At 43.3% G+C, this 23,832-nt stretch overlaps 2 protein-coding genes across 6 annotated transcripts in view; one reads left to right on the plus strand and one right to left on the minus strand.

The window, feature by feature from the left end:
- The first annotated feature begins 208 nt into the window (after positions 1–208).
- Positions 209–10,019, plus strand: LOC146175574 (cilia- and flagella-associated protein 36). Its single transcript, XM_084581973.1, has 9 exons — positions 209–335; positions 429–490; positions 2,359–2,466; positions 2,556–2,785; positions 5,244–5,385; positions 5,461–5,589; positions 8,541–8,826; positions 9,511–9,591; positions 9,657–10,019. Exons 1-8 carry the CDS (start codon positions 224–226, stop codon positions 9,516–9,518), a joined length of 1,077 nt encoding a protein of 358 aa, XP_084438099.1. The 5' UTR covers positions 209–223; the 3' UTR covers positions 9,519–9,591; positions 9,657–10,019.
- Positions 10,020–13,837: 3,818 nt separating this feature from the next.
- flfl (serine/threonine-protein phosphatase 4 regulatory subunit 3 flfl) overlaps positions 13,838–23,832 on the minus strand; it is a 36,332-nt gene continuing 26,337 nt past the window's right edge. For all 5 annotated transcript variants that reach the window (XM_084581969.1, XM_084581968.1, XM_084581967.1 and 2 more), the window contains 2 exons: positions 23,338–23,507; positions 13,838–15,988 (listed from right to left, as the gene is read on the minus strand). In XM_084581969.1, the coding sequence (XP_084438095.1) occupies positions 15,872–15,988; positions 23,338–23,507 (287 nt within the window). In that variant the 3' untranslated portion in view covers positions 13,838–15,871. The remainder of the gene's footprint in view (positions 15,989–23,337; positions 23,508–23,832) is intronic.

The following is a 23,832-nucleotide window of genomic DNA, read 5'->3' on the forward strand; positions in this document are numbered from 1 at the left end:
ACGCTATAGAGAAAGAAAAAAAAAAGAGAATCATTCCAAAGAAAAGTAACCGACCCTTTCTATTTGACTCTGGGTCTTTACAAGCTTCCATTGCTTTCATGGCTCGCGCTTGCCATTCACCAAGAACCACCAATGAAATGACTGGCGGTGTTGTCATGGCAACACAATGTTTGTACACAACGTACTTTCTTGCGGTGGCAACTGCTAACTTAACTGCACCGCGATGTCCTCGGACGACGATGAATCGTCCTGGGTCTTCGAGTCCCTGGTTGGTTACTTGCGAGGACCCGCTTGGAACATTCCTATCATAACTTTCATTGAGCAGAAGTCCATTGGTAAGGTCGCTACACTTTCTCCGCTCGCCACTTTGCGGCGAAGGTTGTCAACGGTCCCAATGCCAACGCTACCCTTTCATTGGTGTGTTACAGTATTCGAGCCAGGATGCGACAACGAGGAGTACCACAAGATCCACAACGAGTACAAGAATCTGGTAAGGACGGATGTTTGCGAGACGTTTGAGGATTTCAAAACAAAGCACATAAGATATATAATTATCTCTAAGAGTTGATATATAAATACGCATTGTCGCATGGACATTATGCTAAGGGATGGTAATAATCAGTCGCGCTTATTAGCAGTGCAAAGTAGTATACTGCTACTTAAAACAGTAGTGCTTCCCCCCCTCTCCCATTCGCGCTACTGGGTAGCGGGGGGGGGGGGGGGGGGCAAGATTGAAATTTCTTCCTCTCCTGTTAGTGGAAAATGTTATTTTGTCTGTTTTAATTGCACAAACTGTAAGTCGATGATAATGACCATAGCAGGAGGATAACTATTTGATTATTGACATTCTCTCTGAATTGGAGTAGTGGTAAGTGCCACTTTGCCTACTAAATTGAACTGGTTAATTATTTTACTTCTTTTGCACTTTCCTCCTCTCTCATCTAAGCTTTCTAAGGCAATCTAGCTTACTCAAAGGCCAGAAAGCTAATGAAAGCTAATGCACGGACTAGATAGGAAGGTAGCAGCGCTGCACATTGTCTACTGAGAGGCACAGGAATGCCTGGAAGAATTTTAATCTTTGGAAATATGAAATTAGCGAGAACAATATGACTTGTCTAGGCGAGCTTCAAATAGCAGTCGAATACCATTGAACTCATTAATCTGTGCACACAGGACAGCATTGCAGCGCAACATCTATTTAGAAGCAGAATCCATGTTTTCAGCCCAGCAGTAGCCGTGACATCTACAAAAATAATCATGAAACAATCACATCAAAAAATTTGTCACAAACCTGTCATTGATGTATATATATATTTCATGTGCTTGCCTCTCATATATTGTAATAGATTGTGGTTCCCTTCTGTATATGTGTGAATGCCTGCATCAGCAAACGTTTGCAGCTCCCACTCCTGTAAATATCTCTGATGGGATTGACAGTATCTCCAAATAAATTAGCCCTGCTCCATTTGTTCAGGCGTTCATGGTTAGGAGTCGTACTAATTGACAGATGTGTGAATGGTTATTTGATGAGATCATTGCATGATTTGGTCTCGTCTTTTGGCAATCCCGCGATGGAACTCTCATATTTTCATGAAGGAACTTACGAACCATCTAGAGAACAAAACAGACAAGCCATGCCACCTAACAGAAATGTTTCTGAAACCGTTTAAGAGCACTATCAGCAGTGACCAGCACTCTTTATTGTGTGGTGCAATACATTACTATAGCACTCTGCTTTTAACACAAAGCTCCACAGTTGAACATCAAATTTTACTGCACTTGAACTTGGATCATTTTAAAAAGCAGTTTGCACCAAAAAAGATACAAAAAGAAATCAGTCCTCATTTTGCCATGAGGATGCGTTGCCTTTTATGTTGCAGTTCGAGATGTTTCCCAGCAGAAATTGCCAGCAGATTGTAAATGATTTATTTCTCTGTGGGTGGTGTGCTATCCTTTAGATTGCATCCTTTAGTTCCTTAGATAGAAAATATCTTTTAAAATCTCATCCAAGCCGGGAGACAATACCACAAGTCAGTGCACTGTGCCTTTGATGGAATGGAAATACGTCATAGATGTCAGAGCGAGCTCTAAGTAATATCGAGAGACTATGCATAAGCCCCTGCTATCTGTGCAGGCCTGTAGTTCAGCATGTTTTGTTTAGAAGGACACCTTGTAAAATTATGCTTGAACAATGTATATAGAAGGCAGTCATCATGGGGTGAGGCTGTGCTTGCAAAAGAAAAGAAAAACAAGGCTCGATTAGATCATGCTAATGCAGCCTTGAGCCATCCTAATACAATAAATTAATTCTCCTCCCTCCATCATAATAAGGCTTCACGAAAATGCAAATCATTTCAGGTTGACTTTATGCTTGGAAGTCATATGGAGGATATGGGAATTACTCCTGAGCAGTTCGAAAAAGTCTGCGGCAAACCAAACAGGGGCATAGCAGCCAAATTTCATCAGGTATGTTACGAAGATATTGTGATTACTCTAGCCATAGTAGAGGTGCAAACATACACAGCTAATAAGGCTTTTGATGCATGACTTTTCAGGGTCTTTTTGAGCAGGTCTGGGCAGCAGATGATTATGAAATCTTCAAGCGCATGATGACTCAGAAGAACATAGACCTTCAGTTGCAGGCACTGGAGATCATGGCTCAACGATATGGCTTGGTGCCAGATTCATTTCAGGGTGAACCACAGGGTGTGACAGAAGATGCAGAGAAGACAGATGAGAAGAACAGCAAAGATGATGAAGAGGTTCTCATGGCTCATGTCATCAAGTATGCATTGACACTTTTCTCCAGGCGGCTACCATCCTTCCTCTTTAAAGCTGCTTCCATATATTTGATGTGTCCACAGGACTGCGACAACCAGAATGGCTGGATGGTCTCAGCCGGCAGACACATGCTCCGAAGCAGAGTTGATTGGTATTACCAAAGACGTCCTGCCTCCCATCTCAAAAAATCCCATTCATAATGTTGTGTAGGTGCTAACGGACCATTTAGAGTGCTATAGACACTGCAGGAACAAACGTGAGTTAATGACATTCTAGTCGAAATCAAGAAGTAAAGGCTACGGGCAGGTCATGTAATGCAAAGGCAAGATAACCAATGGTCCGTAAAGGTAGCAGAATGGATTCTAAGGGAAGGCAAGCATAGCAGAGGCTGGAAGAAAGTTAGGCAGGTGAGATCAGAAAGTTGGCAGGGATCAAATGGATGCAGCTGGCACAGACCCTCATTAATTTGAGTTGTAGGAGAGGCCACCTTGCAGTGGGTATAGTTAGGCTGGTGGTAATGATGATACCATATTTTAGGCACATTTTCTTCGTTAATAACGCGGGTGATATTACTGTACATGGGTCATAATGTGGTATTTGCCGGCTACTGCTAAATAACTTGTAATTGAAAATTTTCATACACTTATCTCTGCTTCAACAGTCAAGAGATGCATATGGCATTGCACCTGTATAGATTATGTGAGGCACGAAGAAAACGCTAATTGCTGCATCTTCACTCGTTGTGATCATAGCTCTTGAGTGAAGTTGGCTTTAGCGTTGTATTGAATTAAAATGACGGAGGAGCGATTAGGTTATAGTTTTTTCATTCCTCACGTAATCTATACTTTGATGCCGTAGTTATCATGAGCTGCTGAAACTGAAATCGAAATAAGTGGGAGGAAAAATTTTGTTATAGATTATTTAGCAGTCAAAAGCAAATACCACATGCCGGTATAAGTAATGTCTTATGCATGGTTACAAAGAATAAAACACAATAAAAAATTAAAGAGCACTGCAGAGTCTGCATTGGAGTAATGCGAAAGCACAGATGCTGCTGCTGGTTGCTTCTAATTCATTCTAGTTGCTTAATTCACTCATTTACCCATTTTAGTCTTTGGTAGTTTCAAATTGCATGCCAATCCCTTTCTATGCCCTTTTTTGGCTCAAATTCCGGTTGCGTGATGTGCCATCCTTGAGGTCACATTAATTCACTTGTTTACCGATTTTAGTCTTTGGTACTTTCAAATTGTGCACCAATCCCTTTCTATGCCCTTTTTCGGCTCTACTTCCGGTTGCGTGACGTCACATCCTTGACGTCACCTATGTCACCTTAATTGACTGAATTAACTTTAGTACTTTCAAATTGCACGCCAATCCCTTCCTATGCCCTTTTTTGGCTCGACTTTAGGTTGCGTGGCGTCACATCCTTGACGTCACCCTAATTGACTGATTTAATTAACTATTTAGTATTTTATACATTTTGATGTCATCCTAATTGACTGACTTAATTATTTTAGTATTTGATACATTCAAATGTGGCGCTAAACCATTGACTAATGAGACCATTTTCACCTTTACTTTTACATTTTTGGCCTCTAATTAATTACCTAATTGCCTTATTGGCCTACTTATTTTTTCGAACACATTACGTCTCCTTTTTATCGATTGACACCACTCATTAACCTCTACCACTTCTTAATTACTCACAACTGCTGTGGACAACTTTTACATTTGTTTCCTGTAATTACCTAATTAACATATTGGCCTAATTATTTTTTGGACACAACATTACGTCACCCTCTATCGATTGACACCACTCGTCAACCTCTGCCACTTCTCAATTACTCACAACTGCTGCAGACACAATTTTGCTGACGCGGTATGCGGACAGAAATCTGAACATAACGAAGTAATTCTTTCGCATTAAACTTAGCTGTCCATACTCCTTTCAGTATGCATTTGCACCTCGTTCCAAATGTTAACAAAGCGTGCACCAAGAAGAGAAACATCAATAGGTTAACTACATTGCTAGAGCCTTTGCACATGATCAGGACTATGTTATGAATTCCAAGTTAACATTTAGCTATGCAGTGCTAAAGATAATTACACCGTAATAACCTTAAACAGACATTTCAGTTCCTGTAGTCCTTTATGTTTTCACCCATGAGAGAAGCTAACCAGTTCCAATATGGCATCCATGAAGGCCAAACACTTGGCACTAACTTTTAACGAGTATCCCACTATTTATCTGTCACAGTGCTAAGAACTTGGCACCTAATAGGCGTCAAGTTCAAGGTGTCTTTGAATGGATATTGAAGGTATAGCCTTCATGAAAATTATGTAGGCTGCCCATAAATGACGTAGTGATCAAATGCACACAAATCTGCACGGTGGTACCTGTTTTGTAATACTACAGCTCTTTTCAGTGTAGAAAGCATGAAATGCTGGTACCACTTTTTTAGAAAGTCACTGGAGGAAGAAACAACAGCTAAAGAGCGAGAGACCATGGAGGAGAACCTTCTTCAAGAGGCTATTCAGGCCACACTCTTGGAGAAGCAGCGACTTGAAGCGGAGAAGACCAAGGAAAAGGAACTTCTGGACAAGGTACACGAGGCACAAATTTCTTGCAGCATAGGGCAAGGTACTGAAAGATGCACAATCTTGTTGCTAATCTTGCAGGCACTTAAGCTGTCCCTTGCAGAGTCACCACCTCCGCCACCACCAGCTCAGAGTAAAAGTGGCGAGACAGAGCCCAAAGAACAGCCACGTAAAGAAGCAGCCAGTGAAGAGCATACGTCCGCTGTTGAGGTAATGAACATTGCTAGCTACTGTTTCAACCTTCACATCATTATTCACACGGAGGGAATGCAGTGGTGTACTGTACATGTCCTGGCAAAGCTATGCGTAACAACCATTTGAGAATGAATCTTTGCAACTACTACCTGCAAGGACATGCCAGATTGTGTTCCAGTTTGATGCAATCATCCAAATGTAGTGGCAATCGTTGCAATGAAGTTAGGCGTGCAGCTTGTAAGCTGATTTCCAGTGCAGCTGGTTTTTCAAAAACTTGCTCCTCTCATGCAGACTCTTCTCATATGTTGCGTAACAGCCTCATTACAAGGTCACAATTAAGACTAGAAGATAGCTTCAGGGTTATGATCTACAATGTGCAGCCAAAAGATCAATGGTAACCTTGTGGAAGTGCACCTGCTGTGACAGTACTTTATTTTCCAGTTATATGTTGCAGCTTTTTTTTTCTTCAAAATTTTCATTGCAGCGTCCTATACAATGATGTAACTTATATAAGGCAAAAAGTAATCCACTGCCGCAGATGGTATGTTTTTTCTGTGCCCAATAGCCATGTACAAAAAAAAAAAAATCAATACGTACAAGAGGAAGACCTCTATTAAGTTATGAATCTTCATCCTATGGTTAGAAAAAAATTTGCACAGTGGTGGTGTGAACTATGTGCCATCTTCTTAAACCACATTGCCATATTCTTAAAAAGTTAGGTTTTGGTTTCACATCCGGCCCCTTTTGCTTCACGTGCACCTTGCATTGTTTTTCGAAAATGACGCCGCAGGAGCTAGAATGCTAAATTCAAGTTATATGCCATTGGCTATGCTGTAGAAAATGAGAATCCACAAGAGAGACAGTTTAACATGAGCAAAAAAATTACTGCTTACAGGCAAGAGCATTCATGGGATGGTTATGAGTGTGCAACTGGGCATTAGCAGTGGTATTACTAATGTTGCCATGTTGCCACTGGTCCACCAACATTATGGTGCGCTGCCAACTTTGCTGAGCCGTGTAGCTGAGCAAACCAGTTCCGCAGACGGCACTGAGGACAGCACAAAACTGAGGGACAAGTTAATGGTTAACTCTCTGAAAGGCACATTGTATGAAGGCGGCACACTCCTCAGAGGTTGAGGATCATTCCTATGCACACAGCAGCTGCTGCTAACATATATTTTTCCCACAGAGTCACTAAAGGACCCTCGGCACCTTTTACAGCACTTACAGAATGAACAGGTGCATCTTATATGCCGGTGCAACTTATCTGCATTCTTTTTTTCCCTGGAAAAACTGGCCTTTGCAAATGGGTGCAATTTGAACGCCAGAAAATGTGGTAAATGTGCTTCAATATATTATGCTTTGTTCTACTAATCGAGACCAGATGCCCCATGTTTAGTTATATTAAATGAGTATTTTTGTAACAGTTGATCCTGGATATGTCAAACAACGAAGAGGATTTCGAAACAATCCGATATACCAACGATTTGACATATAAAACATGGCAGTGAATAAAGTCAGATGTGACCTAGAATTAGAAGTATGGTGGACCATCGCTACGGATGTGCGTTCTTCAGTGACTTGTCCCGGCAGCGCTTCACTCGCAAGGCCTAACTTGCTTTGCATCAAAGTTGCCGCAGATGGTGCTTTGCAATTAGATTCGTGGTCAACTTGCTGTAGCTCTACAACCAAGACTACACAGGGAAGGGAAGGAGAGTGGCCTTTTCACGTCGTAAAGAGAGGGTAGTTTGCATAAAAGGTGTGGAGCAGGTAAAGGAAAGGCGGCGCAGAGCTGCTAGTTCCGAGTTAGGCCACTTCCCAGGGGATGGAGAAAAAGGCTAGTTTCCTTCTGTTTCCTCTGCTTCAGAGAAAGCTGTCCGTGCATACGGTCATTGCCTAGCATAAGAAGCCTAATCGTGGTACTGCTGCACAAGAAGTATAATAATCTTTAATTCAGGTTAAGGTGCAGTTAAGTTTTGCTATGCTTAGGCAACAAGGCAAGAGCTGCCGGCCTTCAGAGAGCTAGGTTGACTTCACCGCATGGCCAGCAGTGTGCCGAAAGCTGCCTTCCCCGCATGACAGTAGCGTCGCTTGAAAAGTGATATCGCCAGATCGAAGGCTACCTCCAGTCATGTGCTACATTTCTCACGTCATGCAGTTTCATGGAGTCTTCATTTCGCTAGTGTGGCCAGCATGTGCCGAAGCCTGTGTGACACTGTTTGGCACTGTGGGAGCACAGGCGCAGCGTGTTGTTCGATATATCAAATGTTTCATTTACGGGAGCTCTAGGCACATTCAGTAGTGTTACCTTTTTGCATGAGATTTTGAAAGAGATTCGTCGACTGTTCAGTATCTGCAATAATTCAGTATACCCAAGATCGACTCTATCAGCCCAGACAGAAACTCCAGCGAAGATCAGAGCCTGTTGTACAATACGAACGCGTATATATAACAAAACATAAATCATAGCGTCCGATAATAAGGTTTAATACCATAAGGACAGCTTTGGCCAAAGAACACCATGCGCAAGGCATTTTTTTTTTTGTCGCGACACAAGATAGAGTCACAGACCCATTTTCCAAGAAGGCTTGTGCCCACTGTATCACCAGTGATTAACTGGAAATCATAACATTTCTTCAATAAAACGGAGAGTTGAGCTAGTTGGTACATGTTTGTAAGGAATAACAGCGCAGAGATGAGGGACAACGGAGAAGACAACACCGGTGCTACTACCTGCAAGGACATGCCAGATTATGTTCCAGTTTAATGCAATCATCCAAATAACGTTTCTTCACTGGAGTAAACATCATCTAAGGTACTAAAGAACTAGGAAGACAATTCTAAATGTGGCTATGGCGGTCACCAGGTTGCACAGAGGCACTGCAAGTGCTAAAGACCTGCTCCAGTTGCATAAACTGACTTACCCCTTGTCCTTGGTTGCATTTAGTTGGCACTTCTCTGTTCAGGATGACGAGCTTGCCTGGCGACACCGGGCGACTGCTGAAGAAGTTAATCAGCGCAGAGAATATTTGCGCAATCAACGAGACAAGCTGGTGGCACTGAAACGTGCGGAACGTGAAAAGCAGTTGAATAACACACTCGAGAGAGACGAACCGCAACGCCCGCGCTCTGCTCGGGCTGCCAGGGCTGCCATCGGCGGCACCGTGACGCTCGAGACGCCCAGCACGCCTGACCAGGGAAACCTCGCCTTCCGCAAGTCACTTGCTGCTCGTCTCAAGGCTGAAGTCATAGGTAAAAGCTTATGATAAAGAGGCCTTGCAAGTTTTTATTCAAGGCTGAATTATGCCGACAGTCATTTTAACGGGTTTCATAACTGAGGCTATATGTTAGAGACAGTCAGTCTTTCAGAAAGTAACATCCAGCACGCACTTATTTTCTTCATACAGGGAACATGATAAGCGCATTTCGATGAGGAAAGTTTTATGGAACTCTACAAGACATTTAAAACCAAAATTGCCACTTTCTGAAATTAAATTGCCAGTTTTCAAGCTGGTGCAGGAAAAACGTCCGGAATGGCAATATTTAATTCTAATTTAGGGAACTTTCTTCCAGCGCATGGATAGCACAGCTGTGTGTCAAAACATGTGTGGCCTTGCATACTTTCTTACTGCAATTCTATACTTTGGCACACTTAAGATGTACCAAGCAAGACATGGTGGCATGTTAAAGTGATGGTAGTCAAAAACTGTGTGAACATAAGTGGGTCACACCAATGCCCGTGCCATCTTCAAACATGGAATGTTTCTAGAGCGGATCTGCCACGCAACTCTTTCAAACACCATAACTACTATAGGTGAACTGCATTTGAAGCATACCCTTTAGTTCAGATGCACTCTTCTCACTGCATTAAAGCATGAAGCTACTGCTATAGAGCAATTTGTTCAAGGCTAATAATTTAAATAACATTTCTTTCAGATTCATAGAGCTTGTGCCCTGCCCTTTCCTGTGATAACAATGCGGAAGCAGCATTGTTGCGAATAAAGCTTGCAATGCCCTGTAAGTTTTAGAAAGTGGGCCTTTGATGAATTGTTGCAGACTCTTTCTTTTTGCTTGCTTTACAGAACACAAACCAAGGAGTTTCAGCATAGAAGACAGCACTTGACAGAGTATTTTATGCTTGTACGCCATGCAAGCCGGGCTTAATAAACGCTGAATGTTGCCAACGTTCCCAGTGCCTAAAGCTCTTGGAAAGCCAATAGAGACATGCCGAGGTCAGACCAATTTCATCACCAGCCAAAGCATTTTGTGTACTTTGCCGCCAGGTTGTTTAGCAGAGTTTTGTGCCCACGATCACACAAATACGCCAAATAGTGACGCGGTTGTGCTTGTGAGCTTGCGCACACAAAACTTGCCAGCTGTCGCGTTTCTTTTTTGCACTGGATTAATGCAAAAGGGGCTCGAAGTGTTCCGCTTCTGACGAGATTCAGGGCATAAAAAGTGGCAGTCCCCAATGAAAAAAATGTAATCATGAAAGTGCGCATCTCGTGCAACACTTAGCATGCACCGATTGTAAACCACGTTTCTGTGACGCAAGAATCCTGGGAAGCAAGCTAAAACTGCTCGTGAAAGCCCCATTTAAACGCTTTCAAACAACCTCAGTAATATTTTCTTTATAATGCTGAGGTGATATTTCTTTTACACTTTTCTTTTATAATACTGCTGACACTAAATGTCTCGCATGTTTACACCTGTGCAGGTCAGTCAGTCTGCCTATGCCTTCAATAAATAGTTAGGAGAAGCATTTATGTTCGTAGTCTTCTCCTCCTGTTTGGTCCTTTCGCGCTTGATGATCGCTATAATAGCCGACAATAAACTAGGCCTACAGTCAACTATTTTGGGACGCCGTGACTCCAATCTCTCAGAAAGTAAATAAAGTGTATTGTTTAGATCATTCTCCTGGGCCTTTTGTTCTCCATCAAGTCTGGTTTTTCTTTGCAAACAGCTAACTTGTAATAACTAGCTGAAAAGCGAGTATTTCACATAGAATAATCATTCCTTCTTTACAAAGCAATCCTTGCATTAGCACAAAAGAAACTGCGCAAAGGAAATGGCTGGTTAAAAGCTCCTCAATGCACGTCTGCTTCTTTTGTCGTCATTCTTGCTTTACCGTAATGTGGCCCAAAATGACAGTTAAGCATGAGCAAAAGTGGTGCCTTTTCAGCACACCAGTAACAAGAATTCCAGCAGCGTGCCATTGATCGCGATGGCAAGCTTATGCAGCGGATGTACAAAAATAGCCGCCCTGCCCGACATGTCACCACCCTGAATGGAGGTGTGGCAGTGCTATCGAGGCACCCTGGCTGTAGCAGACTCGCTTTGCCTTTTAGCCTGTTGTTCAGACATTTCTGCAGAGTTGGTACTTCTTTTGCCGAAGGCAGTTCTTGAGGCGCCTTTAAAGTTGCAGTGTGGGACGCTCTTAGCATGGCGTCAACCTTCAAACCTTCAAAATTGAGCAATCATTCTCTCTCTGGAGCAAATTTGTATTCATGCACCTAGCAGCAGTGGCTTTTTCATACTTATATGAAGAGGTCGTCACAAGTATTAGCACAGCTACATTTTTTGTTTTTCTGAAAGCCATTTTAGTGAGAATTGATTACACTCGAAAGTACTCTTTATCAAACTTTATGTAGGTCAAAGGAACAGCACCTGCTATTTTCAGAATGTAAAAGGCTGAAATCGGCCTTTTTTAGACAACACTGCAAAAAAAAATTCTTGCTCTAGAGCCAATCCCCCCCCCCCATATTCATACTCAGTATTTGTGCTGAAATGGTTTCAGGAAGTATGTTCTATTAACATCAATTCTGTGCATTTTATGCCTTTTCCTCTGCTATACATTTTTCCCATGGTAAAGCCTTTAGGTTTGCCAGTTTGTCAAAGTACCGCATGAAAATGTACAACATTTTAGTTCGTTCACAGGCGTGGCACTTACATCCAAAGCCGTTTGAAGCGTGCTTTCATAAGACCATCCGAAACATCCAGGTTAATTTCTCAAATGATGCTTTGCATGCTTACGTGTGGCACAAACGTTTTTGCTGGTGCTAAGGCAGTCCCATTGCTGTAATGTCAAGACTGCACATAACCTGTTCATTATCTTTCTTAACACGTTTCCTGCACTCGCTGCTAATGGCTGGCTGCACTGTCGCAGGTTGCGACAACGCGCCGCGCAGTATTGCACTTCCATTTTCAGGTCCACGGGCACGTAGCAGCCCCTCTCACAAAGGACTCAACAAATCTCTTTCATGAAAGGGTCTCCTGGCATTGTGCATGCACTTTTGCTGGCAGTCGGTGCGATAAAGCGCAGGTTCAGTTTTATGCGACATGAGAGATTGTGCATATGAAGTTAGTGAGCGCTGTTTAGAAATGTGCCAATATTTTAAGAGTTCCGAGAAGCGAGAACATCAGTGATATTTTCAAACACACTTTCATTAGAACTTGAAACGGGAATGCGCGGTGCAGCTCCAAGCTGCAGATTCCATTTGCCAGCTATTTGAAATTTCAAATATATACATGCCCACACTTTGTGAAAAAGTTGCGGAAAAAGCACGCCGTTGAATTTTGTAGCATCATGTAGCACAATTTGCCATTTGGCACGAATGGCACTGCCGTTCCACCACTGCGTACACTACGCTTGCTTTACCCTAAAATCTACCCCATTACTGCAAAGGACTAATGATTATCTCCTGTTTGCATTGCCCTGCTCATTCTTTCCTTTTGATTTCAGCTAGGATAGAATCAGCTGCATTTGTATCACCTACACTTCCTGTTCCTGCTATACATGTCAATATGCTGGCCAACAAAAAATTATGCACATAGTAAGGAAACATCTCCACATGTACGATCCAGCCCTTTCCTCCTATTCTGAAGCAAAGTGAAAGTAGTGAAGCTAAAATGCCAAATCTACCAGAAATAACAATTTAAGCAATACTGATGACAAACAGCATACTCAAGGTCGTTAAAGACCAAAACTTTTTACGTGTTTTCTTCCGTCAAATAGTGCACAAAACAGAAGTGTATATTCGCTTGCACCAACTAAATAACTTGTAACTCATTTTTTGCTCATGCTGTCTCGCTTTCAGTTTCAGCGGCTGAGTGACGGCTGTGGCATGTACATACACTTTAGCCACGAGTGATAAAAACAAACAATCTTTGCATATTCCTTTCTTTCCTCTTTTGTGTGATTAGAACCTTTGGACAGGCTTGCATAAGCATTCGTGAGAATTAAAATGAATAATGCAGCGATAAATAGTTTTTGCACGCCTTACGCGATATTAGCACGTTCATGACTTCATAGCAGTCTTTCAGCGGTTGAAATCGAAACGAAACTGCATGGAAGAAAATATTCAATTATAAATTATTTACTGTTTTTCCACACAATAAATATAGCTAGTCACATTCATCAGTGGCGCGCGGCACATCATCCCATAGACAAAATCAACAATGAAAATTTGGCGTCTACCCCTTTTAAGTTGCTGGCAACTTCAACCACCTGAATATGGCACGCCAACTATATTAGCCCACTTCACTGAGCACCCAAGCCTGTATGCTGATGAGTGCACATATTTTGGTTCATTCAGAGGCAGGCTTTGCCAGATAGGCTCCATCTAACAACAAATAGCCTCGAGACAAGATGTACCAAAACAGCACACACACCAAAACACTCTTAAGCTTAATTTTTCGTTGAACACTTTATCCTTTGTAATGATGCGTAAGACATTGGTACACACAGGTCACCACGTAAGATTTGCCTACGACTGCTACATATTTCATAACTGAACACCCTCCTCACCTGTTTCAGTTATGATATTGAGTTATAGATACGTCATCAAAGTTAGAGCTAGGCCATGTGAGGCATAATAAAACCACAATTGTCTTTTTGTCGTCAATCCACTGCAGTGCTAAGTCAGCCTGCATCAAGAACAGGGATCACGAGTGAAGAAGCAATGATTATAACACACTTTTTCATTCCATCACGACCGACATCACTCTGACGTATAGGAATTGCTCGGCTGCTGAAAACGAAATTGAATCAAGTGAGAAAAAGAAGTTCAAACCATATATACAAATGTCTTTCAGGTAACCAAAATTTGGTGTGTATAATCGCTTAAGGACAGTTCACGACTGGAAATCTCCCAATGTAGAAATGTAGATAACTTCAACACTTATCCCCTCAGCTTTTGTTGTATCAAACATTTCCTCACCTGTTGAAACGAGACAAGGCACAACAGGCTCACACAACGCCAACTTTTGATGCAGTCACAGCTGAAACAACTGGTTTTTATTATAATAAAAAGAAAAACAACACCAGGGGAGGGAATATACTCTACAGTGACACAACTATTCTGCCTGCCTTCGGCAGAGAGTTGCCTTTACGGAAACAGTGGGGGTGGGGAGCGCAAGCTCAAAAAAAAAAGTGGGGAGAGGAGCAGTTGAAGAAAAAAAAAAACCAACGCACCGTTGTCAAGTTGGTCTGTCGGTCGTTGCCAGCTGCAACAGTCACTTGGCAGTCATGTCTGTCACAAATAATAATAATAATAAAAAAAAACTTGCACTGGCATTGTGAAAACAACAGCGTCTCACACGCGCACCACTGTGAGATGGGAGGCTTGCATGCCTATGTAGATGCTTTTGTGGTTCCATTACTTTCTCTTCCTCTTCTTCTAGCAATGCGGCCATGTCATCACCACTGCTTTAGCTGTTTTGCACACATCCCCCGACGAGAGGCAAAGTTGATGAAAAGATCAGCTGTGCTGTTCTAGCACACTTGCACAGACTTGCTCGTTCTTCGCTGAAGACAGAGACACTTGTTCACACAGCGTGTTCTTCGGGAAAAAAAAAAGAAAAAAGAAAAAAAGTGAGATGGTCCTTTGGGCAAAGATGATGAAGCTTCCTTCTTCCCGAAAGCAACCAAAACCACACAAAATTCTTTCAAGTTCAAGCAAAACAGATAACAGAATTTTCTTAATTCCTGAAGAGAAGCAAATGCATTTCTCACAATAGCGCAATGACTGGAAAAGAACACGTGAATGAAAAACAACCAAATGAAAGAAACACCAGTGAATGAACTAGAATGAAGTACACAAAGGCAACGATGCCCTGTAAAACATAGCTCAAGGAGTCGCCCCCTTAGGTGAATGCAGGCAGCAAATGTTCTAGGCAAAACTTAACAAACGTGGAGAACAGCCAGTTGACACGAGTTTACGGAAAGTGCAGTCAGGTAAAAGACAAGCATCACAAGTGTCAAAGGTTCTAGGTAAGGCGATGACGAATTGGAAGATGCTAACTATGTGTATTATATATTCCTTATGATAAAAAAGAAGAAAGGAAAAAAAAAAAGGGCTTACAGAAAGCCTGGCTTTACATTTCAGCATAAGAAAAAAAAAAACTTCCATGAGCCCGCAAAGTCCATTCATCACTTTCTTTCCTTCCAGGCTACCATAGCACACTACGGTCGTTGCATCTTCGACATTTCCTCCAAGTTTAAGGTTCTGTTGATGCTTGATACACATCCTTTATATATATTTATAATATATATATAAATTTGTGTATGTATACACACATATATATATATGCATGTATGGTGCGTATGTGTACACATGTATATATATATATATATATCTATTGTTTATGTATAACTATGTACAGAGAAGGTAAGAATGCGAGACAGCAGATGCCAAGAAGTGGTTGAGAGGGCAACATTGGTAGAGGAAGGAGAGACTGGGCTTGGTTCAACAAACAAACAATAAAGAAAAGACGGCGAGAAGAGAGATCTTTGAATGCGGCAAAAGAAGGCAACGTCCTTTACATACACATTTCCCCACTAAAGCTCGTCTTTTTGTGCGAGGTCTACAGAGATGGGGAAAGTTAAAAGATGACGCCGTGGCAGGAACCAAATGAGAAAAAATAAAAGATAAAACAAGACGCAGTAGTAACAGCGCGGTTCCACGCTTCCATGTTTGCCACAAAAACTTCGGCCGATGATGGCAAGAGCTCTGCCACTTTGTTTGCTAGTTCAGCCATGGCACGTAGCTGTGATGAAGGAGACCCATGGAGGGAAGCATGAGTGCTGGTCAGAGAAGGAGGGGGAGGAGCTGCCCCTCTGCCATCACTTGTAGCCAGAATGATGGCCAGGTCTTCCGCACGATCTGAAAAATGTGCTGCCACCCAAAGAGGATGGGAACAGGGCGCCTTGCTGTGGTGAGGGGATGGATGGACGAGAGAGGCCGATGGCGTGCGCTCGCGTGTGCACCAGGGATAGGGGCGCTGTTAATGGCAGGCGCTAAGACGACAGCCGCGGTCGCTTGGCTGAAGGAAGACCACCAGCTGTCAGGCTGCCATCCTCCTCCTCCTCTTCTTCTTCATCGGAATCTTCATCGGGGTAGTCGACCAAACCACCCTGCAGATAACAAGAAGTGTTGTACATATTTCGGTGAGAGGAGAACATATGTGGCCGGCTCATGCCCATCAGGCTAGCTGAAGAAATACGACGTATAGTTGGCCAAGTAGAACTGAATTTTCTCAGAATGCTAATTTTGGACCTGGTAAATTTCAAAGTGGTCTGTCCCAGCCTTTACAGCTGAGAGAACACAATTCCCCTTTTCAGCAATCTGAGAGCATTTTTTTTTTTTTTTTCAATTAAGGTCCAGATTTTTTTTTTTGAATGATCGAGTTTTTAATGGCATGCAGTCACAAATTGTTGCATGGATTTCATTGCACAGTAAATTAATCAATGACGGCAAAATGAGAAAACTGTCTCCAATATTGCATTCCATTCCAGAGTGTAACCAGTGCCCATTTTTTACTTTTGTACATTTCTCCAGTTACCCCATCCATGGCCATACGCCTTCCTATTTAATAAGGAACTTTCAACTCAACATTTCTCTCTAGTGTTCTAGTGAAAAAAGGGGGGGCTAATTTCGAGAACTAATTAACCAATCAACAACGTAATCACATATTTAAAATCAGCATGAGGAATCAATTAAGGATGTGCAATTTAATTAAGTCTGATGGAGAGATAAACTTTTCTCCAGAAGCAGTCTCCCACTTAACAACCACTAGGAAATGACCTAACTATGACATGCTACAGTGAAATCTCGTTACTACGAACACCACATTAACGAACTTTTCAAATTAACGAATTTTTTAAGAATCCCCGGCAGATTTGCCATGTTTTCAATGCAAAAATATTTCAGAATTACGAATTTCAAAATAGCGTATATTTCAGAATAACAAACGTATTTTATTTCTTGTTCTATAATTTTGGAACATCAGTATTATGAATTTGGCTAAAATTAACAGCACCGCAGCTTGCAACTCTCGCGTGAAACGAAACAAAAACCGCCGTTTCTGTGTGTATGGTCTGTGGGCTGTAGCTGTCATCATCAGGACATCTAGGACCAGCTTCTAGCGCCACCATGAAGGTATGGTTTATTACGCAGTAGCCAGCAGGCCTAGCTGCCTGCATTTTTCTTCTTCCTGTGTTGTGTGCCGTACGCGACTCGGTCGTTCGTGCGTTCGCGCGTGCGGGACGGTATTTTTTTTTTGCCGCTGATTATCTTATTGCGAAGTTTGTGCGAGATTGGCGATGATATTAGCCAGCGAAGTGCCAAGAAGATATGAACGCAGCTGCTTTCACTGCAAGAAATCGACGCAGGGAAAAAGCGATTCGGCCTCTACAGACAGCTAGCATTGCCCCATCGACTGCCGCGATCATTATGAAAGACCGAGACAAGATTTTCAAAGCTCAGGGAGCATTGAAGATGGGGTCATAAAAAAACTCCGATGTTTTTTTTTTTTTTTTTGCACATGGACAAAGTCCGTACTTTCATCGCTCGGTGCAATCACGCACGCGATGAGGTGTTCCGGAAAGCGGAAGGTGTATGTGCTGTAGTGGTGTAATGTAGTGCGCGGTCGTGTTTGCTGCACGCGGCAGAAGAAAATAATGGATTTTTTCAAATAAATCAGCTTTGGAGTTAGTGCAACCTTTTCACTTGAGGTTTTACTTGTCTACACACGTGCCTACTGCCAAGGTACGTCATTTTCATACCTAGGTTTGACCACTGGCTTATAATCGCAGATTTTTCATTACAACGATATTTCAAAATAACGAATGATTTTTCGCGGTCCCGCGGGATTCGTTATATCGAGATTTGACTGTATTTGTCTATCTGTCCTCCCAGGTAAGCTATTTGGAATTGAAATCTAAATGCACTCAGCATTATATGCTGCACCAACGTGTCAAGTTTCAGGAAGATATGCTGCAGGGAAGAAGAAGAAGAAAAAAAAAAAGCAGAGTCAAGGACTCTTGCTCATCTTATACGGCCAAGAAGCATCTCAGTGAATTGGAAATGTAAGAAAATTACAGTTAAACCACTATATAACGAACCTCCACGTAGCGAATTCCTCAATATTACGAATTTTTCAATTCCCTTATGTCACCACCCTTGAAGTGTGTTGTATTTGAAAACTCCCATGTAACGAACATGTTTTGGTAGTCAACCTTGATAAAACAAACTCACGGCACAGACCCTCTCTTAACTGGTGCTGAATTACTGAAAATTTGGCAAAACCTCGCAAGTTTCAAGATGATAAGACATGAACTGATGTGAGGGGACATTTATGATAGCAGTGAGTGACCACAATTAATGAAACTTGCCATGTTTTAGCATGAACGGCATATCTATGTGGCAAAAGCAGCAGTGTCAACTGCTTTCAGTTTTGGATTGTAGCACTACAATAAATCATACTTAAAAATAGCGAAAAATAACAGATCAAAGAAAAAAGGCACGGGACAAGCAGTGTGCATTCGCCGTTGTCACGTGGTTGCTCGCAGGATCTCGCACGTCAAAAGTGACAGCGGAGTGCGTGGTTTCCTGGTGCAATGGTGGTCGGGAACATGCTTGAAGACGCGGCACCTCCTTGCTCAGCAGCGTCACGATGCACGCGCGCTCTCCTCTAGACTGATTCCTCCTCCACCCCCCTTTCCGTGCTCCCCATAGACGTAGATGTGTTGCGCGAGTCGCGGTGGAGGCTGCTGCTGCGGTCACGCCCTCAGCGAGACTGTGAAACGTTTCACTGCTTCTGTAACATTAAAGCTGATTTTCTCAAGGTGGCTTCCCTTGCAATCGCTTCTTAAGGGGAGATGCTCCTCAAAAACACTTTTTCTTTAATATTGAACCTAAGGTTATGAAACATAGGCCATTTGTAGAGTTTTTAATGCTGATTCCAAATATGTTTTTACTTTCTACATATCTTTATTAGTTTTTGTGTAGAAGTGCCTGCAAAAGCACAATATAGGGCCTTTTGTGCACACTTTTTTGATAATGAAATGCATGTTTAGACCAGCTTGCAATAGCTCATTCTGTTGCTTTGGTAATATAGTATGTCGAAAGCTACTTCAAATTTATTCATTTTATCCTATAATTGTAAAAAAAATTCAGGAACACCAATGTGTATATTTTGGGCACCATGTGTCAACATTCTGAATTTTTTTCAAAAAAAGTTGGAGATTTTTTATAACCAGGTAGATAACAACATTCTAGACACTTTGAAGAGGCTGTGTGCAAAATTTCATCTAAATCGGACTGCTGAAAGTACTCAAATCTTGTTGCACAAAACGTAAAAAATGGTGAAAACTATGAATGGAGAAAATTGTATTTGAAAGTTTCAAACATCTGTATTTTTTCATAAACAACAAAAGCATTTGAAACTTCTTGCCACTGCTTTCATGGCCGCACCATGAACTTGCCGATCGCAGCAAAGTTCTTGTGGTGTAATGGGTTCGGCAGGTCAAGAATTGCACAAAATCGCGACAGCTGTTCGTGTCCGATGCCAATCGCGCGCGCGCAGCCACCACCACCTTCACGTTGACGGCGAAGCTGTCGTGAGAGCTTCCACTCCGATAGTCCCGATTTCCACTGGCGCTATCTGCAAGTCCACCGGGCACAACACGGCTTGAGGTGTGCACAGCAGAAAGCACTGATGCTGGGCACTCACTAGTTTCACAGTGCAGCTCAAAAAAAGCCGAAAGCCCCTTTCGCTTTTCCACCGGTTCGCGTACCGCAAGGGTACAGGTGCGGCACGTAGGGCAAGCAGCACCGCTTACCAGCACCGTAAGCGTGCTAATCTCGCATATCGCAGCACTCGTAGAATATCGATGACCGCATGCTGCCCTATCTTCCTTGAAGAGTCCAATCTTCACCTCCGAGGCGCTCACAAAGTTCACCGCGGCATCGATCTCGTCCGAGTGCACGTTGGCCTGGTTAGCACTAGCTTGCGTCTCCCGCTGCAGTTTTCCGGTGAGGTTCGCGACGGCGTCCTCGGTACGGGTTCTTCGACCGAGACTTTCGAGCTCGGAAGTTGCGCTTCTGCGTGTCATTCATCGCGAACTCAACAAATGCTAAAAGGCCGCTAAAAAAAACTAGCAGAGCACGATGTAGCGCGATCCAGACGCTGCACAAAACGAAAGCAGGAGGTAGGCTTCGCCACACCGTCGTATCAGTCCAGGCCAATGGCGGCCTCTCTAGAGCACCACGTGATTTAAAAGGTCCAGTAGGGACGCTCGAAGCGTGCGCGGAAAACGTTTTTTTATTATTTGCAGCCGAGATACGAAACTGCGAGAGATGCTATCTACAAGAGAAAGGCTTACTCAACCTCTCGCAGCAAACGGCAATGGCGGGCGACGCGGCGTTCTTGATGTATAGGCGCACGAAAATTGACGATTTGCGCGGAAAATAGCACTTTCTCGAGCCACCGTGGTTGAATAAAATGGACTTTTTACTAACTTCACGATTGAATTTTGCCTTGATCTTTTAGAAAGTTGTAGCTAAATGTTTAAAGATAATTTTACAGGCAAAAACTCAAAACTGAAAAATTACTTGGAAAACTCGCTTTTTCGACGCGCATCTCCCCTTAATCTGGTTTTCGTTCTGAATTGTCGTTTTGAGTGTCCACACGAAAACTGCATATAACGAAAAACTGGATGCAAAGAAAAATTGCAGACATTTTACAATTTCGTTATAACCAGGTTTAAGTGTATAGTTAAAAAAAATTTATCAACGAAAAAGTTGCTTTGTCCTCAACGAGAGTTCGAAGAAGACTCCAGGTTGATTTTTATGGAGCCCTGTGTCATGATTGTTGTATAGGCTATTCCATTGAGAATCCTAAAGTGTAGCACAATATGTCGATATCGTCTCGCAACTTTGAAAGGGTGGTCTGCAATTAGAGGTTGCGGGGTTTAAATGCAAAACGCATTATCACTGCCACACAAAATTTATGCAATAGAGTTGACAAAAATGCAGAACGGCTGTGGCATGTTCACAAACTACCGAACAGTCAGTGGCATGTGTGCATGCCAATGAAGCAAAGAACAACAATAATGGGGGACACACACACTTACCGTAAAAACCCGCGTATAATACGAACCCGAATATAATACGAGGTGAAATTCTGGAGACGCGAAATGGAAAAAAAAAGTTTTTACCGCATATAATACGAGAGAGAAAAAACAAGACATTTATTGAAATCGGACCTCACACTTCAATCACTTTCATCTTCAGCAGCGCTTTCCTCGGAAATTTCTTTGTCGGACAAATCATCCCACAGGTACTTATCTTCTGTGCCATCGAGGGCGTTTGAGATGCCGCACTTCTTAAACGAACGGCGCACAAGCTCCTCTGGGATGCTTGCCCACGCGTCCACAATCCATTTGCACAGCGTGGCTGGCGATGCTCGCTTCAGCCGCCCGGCCGGCGTCACTGCAGGCTCACCTGACCGCATCCATTCCGCGTAGCATCGCTTGACTGCGTCCTTGAAGGGTTTGTTGACACAAACGTCGAGAGGCTGAAGTTGTGAGGTCATCCCACCCGGAATCACAACAAGTTCTGTGCGGCAGTCGCTTAGCAGCCTTTTCACCGAGTCGGCCAAATGGCAACGAAACGCGTCCAGCACGAGGATGGATGGAAAGGACAACAGTGCACCGGGCCGTTTGCACCACACTGACTTCACCCAGTCGAGGACAAGATCCTCGTTCATCCAACCTTTTTCGTGGCATCTCACGATGACATTCTTCGGCAGCTCCTCACCTTTCGGCATTGTCTTGCGCTTGAAGATGACATAGGGCGGGAGCTTGCGGCCGTCTGCCGTGCACGATAGCATGACTGTAACCCGCGTCTTCTCGTTTCCAGTAGACCGGATACAAACTTGTTTAGAGCCTTTCTCATGGACGGTGAGGGGCGATGGCATGTCCAGGTAAACCGGCGTCTGGTCAGCATTGCCTATTTGCCCCAGCTGAAAGTTTTTGGTCTTTCGCAAAGAAATCACGTGGCGCTGAAAAGCCACCAGCAGCTCTTCGAAGGATTCGGGCAGCTTTTGTGAAATCGAGGTTCGCCGGCGTAGCGAGAATCCAGCACGGCACATATAGCGATGTATCCAGTGCTTGCTTGCTTTGAAGGCGGAGCTCGGAATTCCCTTTTCCCTTGCAAGCTCCCTAGCTTTTGCTTGCATAAGCTCTACGCTCACAGCTAGATGCGATGCTCGCTGTTCTCGTACGAACTCCGTCAGAGCGAGTTCAATTTCCGGGAATGCGCCATTCTTTGGCCCGCGAAAGCTTCTTCGCACTCCCTTGCACGCGAAAAGGGCTTCTTTCTGTCGTCGCCATCCGCGAATGCTTCCCTCGGTGACGCCAAACTGCCTCCCGGCCGCACTGTTGCCGATGTTTTCAGCAACTAAAATCACCTTTCTCTTAAAAGCAGCCGAGTACTGTTTCCGAGACCCTGGCATCCTGCTCGTTCACTTAAAGAAAAAAGCGTGCACTTTTTCGCGAACCGTGGTTTGCACGAGAGCACATGCGCTGATGCTGTGCGCACTCGACGACTCAACAACAAAGAGACGACACCTCGACGTCGTGGCCACTGCGGGGTGCGGCCACGTTAGGGCAACGAAGCCAAGCCGTAGCCGCACATCGATAACAAAGCCAAGCCGTAGCCACGCGGCAACAACGAAACCAAAACTTCTCGCAAAACTTTGACATTTTGGTTGGGATCCGCAAATAATACGAGGCGGAAATTTGGAACGCTGAAAGTTGGAAAAAAAACTCGTATTATACGCGGGTTTTTACGGTAACCTCCATCTTTAAATAACAGTGTTAATGGCTCCCGTTTAGTGGTTCTTTTTGAATCACATATGTGTGCCTTAGTTGCACCATCTTTTATACCCCTAACAAGAAGTGCGTGCCAGTTGCTTTCATGCTAAAATCCATTGGGCGGCGGGTAAGCAATTTGAAATTCGCTGAAACCAGAACAGGAAGCATCCGAAAGTGTGGGGGCCAGTTGTTCTCACCTACTGCTAGGCGCATTGGAGTCGATTGGGCCACTGGGGTCTATGGGAGTGTCCTCTCTCATTCTTTCTTTCTCTATGGTGAAGGTATCGCACTTGGAACTATACCATTTTTACAAAGACATCGACTAGTTTTTAATTCATTTCTTAATTTTTTCGGTACCCACGGTAAATTTTTTCAGGGCCACTTTAGGGCTTTTTCAAATAAACTTTTTTTTGCAGTGTAACTAAAAGGCCTAGTAAATTCCAATGTCAAAAACCCCTCTTTTGTGGCTTTTTTTATTTTATTTTATTTTTATTTTTTTGCAATTCGATCCCCACGTGTGTCATAACAAACCTTGGATGAAGGTCTGCATTTATGACCCATGACAAGCTGCCAAGCTTCGAGTGAGAAATGAAGCAATGTCCGACCTTTCGCTGCTGAAGGGGTCCCGTCGTAGGCTTGACCTCCACGACCGTCGTAGGGCTCAACGGTCCTCCCGCAGGGTTTGACGGACTCCGTCGGCCCGGACTGTTGTTCAGAACTGGTGAACCTGACCTGTTCAAAGTGCGCACATTCTCCTTGCCTTCCCTCTCTTGTGCTGCAGGAAGAAAGGAAACACCGATGTGAAGGTGTACGAAGTATTCTGAATGGCTTTCAAAAGGTGTTAAGCCTGCAGTGAAACACTTTTCAAATGCAACAGTTCAGAAGCACGCACATGCAAGATAGGTAAAAATTGTAAGCATTACTGTGGTGTAAAGAAGGTGGATGCTAAATAAGAAGCGAAAAATTGCATGAAAGCACGCTGAATGCTGCACAATGAACGGCTATGTCTACGAAATGACTTGTGCGTCAGGATATCTCGTAAAAAAAAAGGAATGAAACCGAAGAGCAGACGTTATTAGAATGCAAGGTTCTGGCGAGCA

Source organism: Amblyomma maculatum, chromosome 10 (genome assembly GCF_055883805.1).
Source record: "Amblyomma maculatum isolate TAMU_Amacu chromosome 10, ASM5588380v1, whole genome shotgun sequence".
NCBI lineage: Eukaryota > Metazoa > Arthropoda > Arachnida > Ixodida > Ixodidae > Amblyomma > Amblyomma maculatum.